Source organism: Mus musculus, chromosome 7 (assembly GCF_000001635.26).
Source record: "Mus musculus strain C57BL/6J chromosome 7, GRCm38.p6 C57BL/6J".
Lineage (NCBI taxonomy): Eukaryota > Metazoa > Chordata > Mammalia > Rodentia > Muridae > Mus > Mus musculus.
The window spans coordinates 141744612-141755013 of record NC_000073.6 but is presented as its reverse complement, the minus strand read 5'-3'; the positions used below and the strand labels follow the sequence as shown (position 1 = coordinate 141755013).

Genomic DNA, 10402 nt, shown 5'->3' with positions numbered 1-10402 from the left:
GTATGTACTGTCCCCATAGCATGTGGACAAAGTTTTCACCCATAGCAGAAAACCCTGGGAAGGAGCCTGAAGGCTTTGTCACTCATGGTGGGGAGGGGCCTTCACTCAGCCAGTGCTCTGAACAGACAGAGCCAGGAGCCCAAGGGAAAGTAATACAGATGGCAGAGTCACATAGTGGCTGGTGTGCAAAAAACAGTGACTGGACCCCCGGGGTCCCTAAGGACCCTTTCCAAACTATCTGGTCCCACCCAATTCCCAGAAGCTATCCACATAGTGGCCAGCTAAGATTCTTGAAGAACCAACTTAAATCACAACACCAGAGTGGCTATGCCTGAGTTTATTATCGGAAAGCAAAGAATGGAACAGAAACTCCGAAAATAAATATGTGCAGAGAAGAAGCCAAGCCAGGAGTGGAGAAGGTCAGAGAGTCAGCAGAATAGTTTAAGATGCGAAGGAATGTGCACGGTACAACCCATTCACTTCCTTCCTAGAAAACGGGGGCTAGAACGCCTGGTGCGGACTTGCTGGGCCTGTGGGAGCCCACAGACAGTGTCCTGGCACAGACAGCTCTCGATGTGTGTGTAGGTATGGCTCAGCTCACTGCCATCTGGGCATTCCAGGGTAACACTTCGGACACTGGTCTTCTCCTCCTTGCAGCAAGAGCACCTGTGATCCAGACCCTGGACCTGGGCAGAGTACCTGGGGACAAGAAGGGCAAAATGAGTGCCAGCCTCCCTGTGAACAGCATCAGAGTCCTCCCTCCTTGAGGCCTGTCCTTGAGCTCCTCCACCTGCCCCCCACCATCTCATACTTGTAGCCTGGCACTCACATGGCAAAAGTCCCACAGGACCCAAAACAGTAGTTCATGGAGATGTTCTTGGTGCAGCCATTGTAGGAAATCTCCTTCATGACGGAGACAGCAGAGCAAGGGACTCTGGTCTGGTTTTGAGGGATGCCTGTGGGGGAAAAATGACTCTAGCTAGCTAGCTCCCCTTGCCCCTTCCCTCTCTCTCCCCACTTCCCCTCCCTCTCCTTCTCTGGTGCCATTTCTTCTTCCTTCTCCGAGCATGTCTCTAGCCCTTAACTGAGTCCCACTTTCCTTTGAGGAACTGAGTCCCAACATGCAGCTGGGCTCCACCCAGCCTCTCCCTGGAAGGAGACTCAGATTCCTATACATCTGCATGAGTGTAGGAGACACAGTCCTGAAGCATCCTGTCCTGCATCTTCCCCTCAAGGCTCTGAGTAAAACTCACCCATCACCCAACATTTCCCCAGCCGTACTCACATGTCTTACAGCAGCCATTAGGCATGTATGTGATGGAGCCCTGAAGAGAAAGGAGAGTAAGAAAGGAGTCCAGAGCACCCCCAGCAAGTGAGTGCCCCTTCTTGTCATGGGATGCATAAGGGCTGTCCTACAGGAGGGTGTGGAACAAGCCCCCTGGAAACCAGGTAGCTGGTGCATTAAGGTTCCCTGCTCCTGGCAACGCATACATGGACAGGGCCATAGGGTCCCACTCACTGAAACACAATCACTTGGGTTGAAGTCGGGACAGGTGATGTTGGAGACCGAGGAGATGAGCTGGTTGTTGATTTTCATGCAGCTGAAGAAGGTGCACTTGTTGCTGGGGTTTTTGTGAATCTCCCCAGGCTGTGGACGCAACAGAATGAGGATGAGCAGGTGTACGCCAGAGGCCAGCCCAGGAAGACCTGGGAGGCAAAGCGCCACAGAAAGGAGGTCCAGAGTCACTGGGCAAGTGGCATCCGTTACAGTCTTGGAGATAGCTACTGTGGTTACATAACACAGAAATCTCTAACCTAGGTCTGACTTGTGAACTAGAAAGTGACTCTGAGTGGGGAAATGATCTTTGAAAAGCTCAAGAAAATAATCTGGATATGAGGTCACCCTACATGAAGGAGGTCCTAGCTCCAGGAATGAGTATCCTTATAAGAGACAGAAGAGGAGGCACAGGCTCAGATAGAAGGACACTACTACATCAGAGGTGATTCAAACACAAACCAAAATTGGCTGGAGCCCAAAGAAGAGGCAGGAAGGACTCCTCACAGCATCTGCCAGCCTTGATCTTACACTTCAGAGCTCCAGAAGTGGAGCAACCATATATGTTGCTTTTAGCCACCCAAATATGCTATGTGGGATTTAGGATGACTCAAGCCCGAAGTCATCCTAGCCTTGCCCTCAGTGGCTGCCTAGCTTGTGGGTGGAGCCAGAAGCGCACACACCTTCAGAATAATGTACTGCTGCTTGGGCCCCTCGATGATGCAATGGGTCTGCTGGCACTTCTTGCAACATTCCCCAGGGACGTCCACAAGCTCAAAGCCCTGTGAACACAGGAGAAGATGAAGCTGAGATCAAAGACTTGTCCCTGCACCCAACCAGACCGTGGAATCGGTAGAATGCCTCACCCAGGGGGAGGCTGTGTATGAACAAGTGCCATGGTGGGAGTAGATACAGGCCCAGTTTGGCAAGAGAGGTTTAAGAAAACTTAAAAATCATGTAAATGAACATGAAACCATGTGTCTTTTAGAAGATGGGAAGAGGGTAAACTGAGGCCGGCAGTGGGAGAAAAGAGGAGGAGCCACACTTACAGAGCTGCAGGAGATGTTACAGGGCACATGGGTACAGGAGATGACGTTGAGCTGGGTGCTGTTGTCCAAGATGTTGGTACATACACAGTCCTGGCACTTGTTGGAATACACTGGAGATCCGGGCTTTTGGGAAAAGGCAGAAGTAAGGGAGCTGCACGCACCATCATGCATGCATTACTCCATCTTCAGACAAGGGCAACGACACCCATCCTCCCTGTCCCCTCCCAGCTCAGAACTCACCTGGTATTCAGCATTCTGGTGCACACACACACCCTTGGGCACTTGGAAGAAAGAGTGGGGAAAGCCATCAGAGGTTATCCTGAGCCTCAGCCTGGCATACACATCTGAGTAGATGCTCAGGGCTGATGGGTACACAGCCATAGCCATGACAAGGAAGCCCAAGGAGAGAGCATGTTCCCTCCACTGGACCCTTGTTCACAGCCTGCCCCGCCCATGACCTTCCCTTACCCCGCTGGCCTCACTTACCACAGGAATAAACTGGACAGCATTTCCCGGGCACAATCTCGGTCTTCACTTCGAATCCCAACAAACATGTGGGGCGTTCAGCTTTGCATCGTTTGGTGTCACACTCTGAAGGCAGAGTAGGAGTGTGGTGACCAAGATGGATCCCATAGGTAGAGAACCTCTCCCCCATTGTACAGCATGGGTCCAGGCCTCTGTAGAGCCTACCAGGACCAGGCCCTGCAACAGGGACTCTTGGTCTGATCCAGCAGCCACTACCATCACCTCTCCAGTAAGCAGAACCTGAGCTCACCAACGAGGGAGTGGCAGACAGCCTAAGCCTCAGTGGGCATGTTTGACTCACTAGGAACATGAGTCCCAGTGGTCTGAGAAGGACTCCCGTGCCCTGGGGGTGGCCTTACTACATGAGGTGATATTGCAGCACTTGTCATCTGGGTTGGTCTCTACAACGAGGTAGGTGCCATCCTCCTCACATGTGGTCTGGTTGCCACCAGAACATTTCTTTGGTTGGCACACAATGCCACTTCCACCCTCCCGGCAAACACAGTCCTTGCAGTCAAACTCAAAGTGCTCTCCAAACTGCAAAGAGGAAAGATTAGATAAGCACCAGGCTATCCATATGGTCAGACAGGGAGAAAATGGCTGGACCAGGTAACCAGGTGAGAAAGTGAGCTTTCTCAAATGAAAGGTTCAGGGACAGACCAGCAACTGTTCATTCAAGGGCACTGATATCACACAGATGTGACCTGCTCACCAGTCCCCACCAGTATCTGCCTGAGATGCAGCAGATTGCCTATTGAAGGTATTTCTATTGAGCTAAAGAGTCCACCAATGCCTGTGAGCATATACGGGAATCAACACTGAAGTAGCCAATGTGCCATCTCATATTTAGACAGAGTATTATATGACTGGTGGGTAGATGGGTGGATACATGAATGGATAGTCTCATGGATGGGTGGATGATTGGATAGATAGAAGGATGGATGGATGGATGTTGGATTGGTGGTTGGTTGCATGGATAATGGTAGTTGGATGGTTAGATGGATGAATAGATGATAGATGAGTGGATGGTGGTGGAAGGGATGGATATATGATGGGTAGGCTTTTGGATGGGTAGATGATGGATAGATGGCTTGATGGGTGGATGATGAATGGATGGATGGAGAGTGGGTAAGTGGATGAATGAACAAAAGATAGGTAAGATACATGGATGATAGATGGGATAGTTAGATGGATGAATAACAGATGAGTAGATGGAGGATGAATGGTTCATTTGGGTGGGTGGGTGGATCGATGGGTATAGAATAGGTGGGTGAATGGTGAATAAATGAATGGCTGAGTGGATGATGGATGGATGAAGGATAGATTAATGGGTGAATGGATGGATTTATGGACTGATGGCTAATGGATGGGTAATTGAATGGATATATAATACATACATAATTGGATGTATGAGCAGATGTATGACTTGAGTGGATATACAGATAGATGTGAGTGGGTGGGTGGGTAGATGGGTGTTGGGTGCATAGTAGGTGGAGAGATGAAAGATAAATGAGTGGTGGGTAGGTGATTACCTGATAGGTAATGGATAGGTATACAGAAGCATAGTATGGATGGATGGATGGATGGATGGATGGATGGATGGATGGATGGATGGATGGATGGATGGATGGATGGATGGATGGGTGGATGGGTGAGTGGATGGATGGATGGATGGATGGATGGATGGATGGATGGATGGATGGGTGGATGGATGGATGGATGGATGGATGGATGGATGGATGGATGGATGGGTGGGTGGATGGATGGATGGATGGATGGATGGATGGATGGATGGGTGGGTGGATGGATGGATGGATGGATGGGTATTGGGTAGATTGATGGGTGGTCAGATTGAAAATGGATAGGCAAGTGGATGGATGGGTGGATGGATAAATAGATGATAATACATTGTTAATTGTATTGATAGATGACTGGACAATGAATTGATGGAGAGATGCACCAATGAGCAGGAGGATGAGTGGAGGAATCTCACCTACTAGGACTTACATGGCTCATGACTCAGTCCTTGAGCCTCCCAGGCTGTCATATTCACTCTGCCCCACTCATTCCCCAAAGCTCAGGATTTTAGGGAGAATTCTCCTAGCTCAAGGGGGAACCTACCTCTCTGGGCACATTGTCAGGTCCCACACATCCTAGAAAGAGAGAGGAAACAAACTCTGTTAACACTGTCATGATATTTTAGGGAACTAGGATCAGCCTCCTAGCTTTGCCTCTATGTACACAGAGGAAACAGGAGTGGGGTGATGGAGGTAGGAGCATACCACATGTCTTCACACAGACGTCATAGCCAGGGGCAAACTTTGTGGTGCCTTCAGGACAGAAGCAGCCTTCCACCAAGAGTGTGGAATTCTGAGAGGAGCTAGAACGGCAAGACACATGCTCAGAAGGAAGGAGTGACAGACTCTGGGACACAGCTCTGGGAAGAGAGCTAAAACTGGCTGGGATGTGTGAGCAGGACTAGGAACCAGCAGGAATCTTCGGGCAGCATACCTGGGCTGGCAGGTGGGTTCTTCTTCAGGGCCACAGGCCTGATACTGCTTGTGAGGTGGGCACTTCACAGCTGTGGGGGAGGGACAAGAATAAGGAAGGTCACATCAAGGAAGCCTATCCCTCCGTGTAGTGACAGAGCTACCCAGCCCTTCTCACTCAGGACTTCAGCCCATGGCAGCAGAGAATGGGTAACTGCCCAGTACCCTTGCCTGACCCACAGGCCCCAGCACAGTGCAGTCAGTGGGAAAGGATGAGAGGCACTTACAGCAGACTCCCTGGGTGTGGTTCCGCCAGTCAATGCAGACACCTTCCTTGGCACAGAGGGTGGCATAGGCCTGTACACTGGCACACTCCATATTAGAGCCAGGCACATAGCAGCTATCAAACAGGCAAGCTTCATAGTAGTGCTTGGGAGGCACGAAGGCGTGGCACTGGGAGAATAGGCTATGCAGGGAGAGATGGGTCACATTGTGGTCAGCACCAAAGCCTCTCCACATGCTCTCCCAGCGCCCCCCCCCCCTGCCGCCGCCCTACTGGAGCCTATTCAGAGGCGACTGCCAAAGACACACTATGGTTAACAGCTGCAGAAGATAGGAAGGGCTGGCCTCTAAGAAAGGAAGGACATGTGTCTGTTTCGTCAGACATGTAGAGATGTACAATGCACACCTCAATAGTCACTAGTTGCCAGGATGTTCCCTTCCAACAATCCTAGCAGAGCCTCACCTAGCTTTGACCTCACCCTAACATCTCCAGGGACAGGGGACATCCTCCTGTGGCTCCAAGATTTAGGAGTCCCTGACCTGTGTCCAATCCCAAACCTGCCTTCCCGAGATGCTGCATTCTGGTCAGTTAATCTATAGCTCAGTGAACCTGCACCTAGCCAGGAGGTGAGAAATGTCTGAGAGCAAAGAAGGATGCTGGGGTATGGAGTGTCAGAGAATAGTTAGGGCCTGGGGAGACAGAATCCAAGTCCTGTGACCCAACACCCATCCACAGCGACATAACCTCAGATCTTCCAGACCCACACAGAGGCTGCTCTTCGCCTACTTAGTAGACAGCAGGGGCAGTAGAGATAAGACCTCAAAAAACTGATTTGGTTTGGTTTGGTTTGGTTCGGTTTGGTTTTTTTTTTAGACGGTGTTTCATTTGCCTAGGCTTGCCCTGATCCTCTTGCCTCTACTTCTCCACTTCCCACAGGTCACCTGTCCATGATGAGGTGGCAGACAGGAGACACAGTGCAGTTATTAAGCGAAAGCCCTGGTGTCGTGGTGGCCGGACGCTTGGTGGTGAGGCCTTTGTGGGGACAGTGTGGCTTGGAGGGGTCATTCACCAACCACTCGTCAGCAGCAATTTCACAGTCAGAGATGATCTTCCCACTGGGCAGGATACAGTCATCTGCAGTATTGTTGGTGCAGGTGCCTGTGTGCAGAGAAGCCACCTATCAGGCCAGCATCAAGCCCTGGCACTTCTCCAGTCCAGGCTCTGTGTGTCCCACTGGTTGGACACTGAAAGCAAAGCCAAGGCCAAGGCAACATCTGCTGCCTTCTTACAGGGACCAAACACAAGACATTGCCACAGTGACTGTCCACAGAGGAAAGATAACCCTCATCCGGGCGACTGACAGGGGCTCACACCCAGTCTTGCCCTCCCTGGGTGACAGGGGCTCACACCCAGTCTTGCCCTCCAAGGAAAGAGGTGCCAGGAGTGGGGACTCACCACACTGGCCCTTTGTGTTGTTGCCAAACAGTTTGTAGGGCAGCCGGATGGAGAAAGAAAGGCCATTGTAGGAGATCTTGGCTTCTAGCCTGGAGATGTTCACCACAATGTTGATGCCAGACTCGTATACCTCCAGCCCATACTTCTTGTAGGGCAAAGCCACTAACTGCTTGTTCACCTGTACCTGTAGTCAACATGTCTGAGTCAGCGAAGGCCCCTGAGACAGGAGCTAAAGCCTGCCACCTGTTAGAGTATTGCCAGGCTCTGCCCTGTCCCTCTATAGACCTCTCTGGAAGCCATAGAGATGATCAGGAAGGCAAGGTTGCACCTTGGGATAGCACCAGTGATATCTCCACTTCTATTCAAAAAGGGGAGATTTTCCTGTCCCTCCATCTTTCTCTTCCCTTCTTGTTTCCTTTCTACCATACTGACCTTTGTCCCAGCTCATCCCACAAGAGCCCAAGAAGACTCTTCCAGAGACTTTGAGGCTCCATGAGAGGGTCAGGGCTCCTCAGCTGTTTCCATAAACATCACCAATGACCCCAGTGGATAGAGAAGACAGCTAGACACAGTCACCTCCTATTCACCCATCCTCAGAGAGGGAGTTTCTGTGCTCATGTAGAGAGCTCATGAGAAGAGCTGACAGGACCCTAAGGAGCCCCAACAACATGCCATGGCTCCAGTCTGGTCCAATGGATGTGCAGCCTAGTCCTAGTCCTCTGTTGCCGGTGGCCCACAGTCTAAGGCCATTACAGACACACTGTGAATGCCCAGCCAGTCCCAGCCACATACCTCCACCTCAATGGGCATCATCCTCACGGTCTTGATCTGTACTTCCTGGGTCTCGTGGCGCACAATAAGTGTGCGGGGGCAGGACACCTTGTCATTGGCATCACAGTGGTAGTTGTCAATGTAGACCCCAAAGTTGTCCACTGTGGGGGTAATCTCCTCCACCAGCACATAGGTACAGTTACCCTGGTAACTGTAGTAGAGCCCATCGAAGGTGACAAAGTGTGGGTCCCCCCAGCCAGTGCAGTAGCCTGTGGGAAAAGTTCCATAAATTGACATCACTGAGCCAGAACCACTGGAATCAAGTCATTGTCAGGATTCAAGGGATAGGCTATAAAAAACTATCAATAATTAAAGAAGTCTTAAAAGACCCAGTCCCTAGATTGAGCCACTAATGACATCCAAGCTGGAGCAGATCTTCCAAAAGCATCTTCCCATTTGGTCCAGAGATCTCCTTCTGCAGAGTGAGTCCTTGCTTTAAAGCCAGGTCAATCCCATCCTCAGAAGCATCCTTGCTCTGAAACATGCCTTGCTCCACCAGGCAAGGCTTCTACCTGCCCAGGCTCCTACTCAGAAACATAAAGGGTGTTGGGAAATACCTAAGACTATGTGCCTAGCCTTCAGCAGGTGCTTAACAATTAAGGTCTGTCCCCAAGAGGCTGCCCTTGCAACCACCAATACAAAGAAGAAAGGTGGATCCCCCAGATAGCTAAAGGCCTTACAGTCACATTCCCAGTGCCAGCAGCAGTTATCAGCATCAGGAACACGCACAGGTTTGAGGCCATTGGCACAGGTGGGCATGGGTGGGGGATCGCACTTCAGCGGCACAATCTCCACTACGTTGTCATGATTGCAAATAGCCATAGTACAGTTACACAGCCACCAGGTCTCATTAACCTGCAGGAGAGATAGTGTGGAACAATCAACATGCAGCTTAACTTAGCTTCCCCAGTCTACACAGGAGGACACACACAGTCTACACCCAGGACACTCTCAGAGCTGGGGCTGAGGGCAGCTAAGATTAGGACATGGAAAGGCAGGGTATGGTTAAAAAGAGAGGACAACAGAACCTGTGCCCATGATGTTTTGGGAAACATTAACCCCACTGTTCAGTGCTATGGTAACAAAGCCACATACTGCCCACTGACCTGTCTGGGAGGATCAAAATCTGGGCACCCATAGGGGGTGGTTTTGGTTGGTGTGCTGAGTGTCGACTTGGGCGATGTGGATTGGGGTGTAGAGGGTGTAGACTTGGAAGACGTGGTAGATGGTGTGGTCGTCTGGGAGGGTGTTGGTGTTGGTGTTGAGGGTGTAGGAGTTGAGGGAGTAGATGGACAGGACCAATTGAAGAACTGGAGATGGCAGTCCAGAGAGCAGTTTACATAGAAACAGGTGCCCCCATGGGTACTGTTGTAGACCAGTTCACCTACAAGGGAAGAGAAAGACACAGTCTTTACACTATCTAGAAACAGAGCTGGCCACTAGAACACACTGATAGACGCCCATGGAGGTCTGGGGAGGGACTCAGTATACTGGGGGAGGGACCTTAGGGGAGATAACTAGGGTTAGGTGAGGTATGACAGTGATCCCCCTAGCATAGTATTAGTGGCATTCGAAGAAAAGAGAGACCCAGAGCCAGCACATTTGTGCCATTTCGCCACCTGGTACCTGTTTTGATGCAGATGAAGAACTCATCAGATTCCAGTGCCATATTCCTGTACTTCCTAGTCTCCAAAACTGCCAGCTAAACAACCCTCTATTATTTATAAACCATCTGGCCTTAAGTGTTTTGTTACAACAGAAAATGGACTAAGCCCCACCTCTACTTGTTCTCCAAGCCTTGGAAGAGCTCTGACTTCTGGTTTATGTTCGTAACAACGTGAAGCTGGCCACAAAAGCCTACCTATGACCAACCTCCAGCCTTCACCCTCCTAATCAAGCTTCAAGTGGGGGTCTGACCCTGGATCTACCCACTGGTAAGAGCAGGGACAAGCCTCAGCTTTGTGAACATTAAACATGAACACCATAAATACCTGGGCCGTAGAACATCTCATTCAAAACACAGCAGGTAACCTGTGTTTCAGTGTGGGTCCAGACAGTGCTGGGAGAGGTGATTGGGGAGGTCGAAGAGAATGTCCCCCAAGACGAGGTCCTGGTGGTCTCCAAAGTAGTTGGTGTGGTTGATAAGGGTCTTGTCTGAGTGGTAGTTTCCGTTGGAACAGTGAAGGATGTAGGGGTAGATGTGGAGGGTGGTCTT

General features: G+C 50.6%; 1 protein-coding gene across 1 annotated transcript in view; it reads right to left on the bottom strand.

Moving 5' to 3' along the window:
- Window positions 1-322: 322 nt before the first annotated feature.
- Window positions 323-10402, bottom strand: part of Muc2 (mucin 2) — a gene marked incomplete in the record, with an annotated part of 64352 nt that continues 54272 nt past the window's right edge. Inside the window, 19 exon segments of the mRNA NM_023566.4 lie at window positions 323-699; window positions 830-956; window positions 1286-1325; window positions 1520-1648; window positions 2239-2337; window positions 2605-2727; window positions 2845-2885; window positions 3091-3195; window positions 3489-3666; window positions 5251-5282; window positions 5412-5509; window positions 5641-5710; window positions 5906-6084; window positions 6843-7059; window positions 7357-7540; window positions 8149-8396; window positions 8868-9042; window positions 9294-9571; window positions 10179-10401. Coding sequence (NP_076055.4) covers window positions 477-699; window positions 830-956; window positions 1286-1325; window positions 1520-1648; window positions 2239-2337; window positions 2605-2727; window positions 2845-2885; window positions 3091-3195; window positions 3489-3666; window positions 5251-5282; window positions 5412-5509; window positions 5641-5710; window positions 5906-6084; window positions 6843-7059; window positions 7357-7540; window positions 8149-8396; window positions 8868-9042; window positions 9294-9571; window positions 10179-10401 — 2769 coding nt within the window.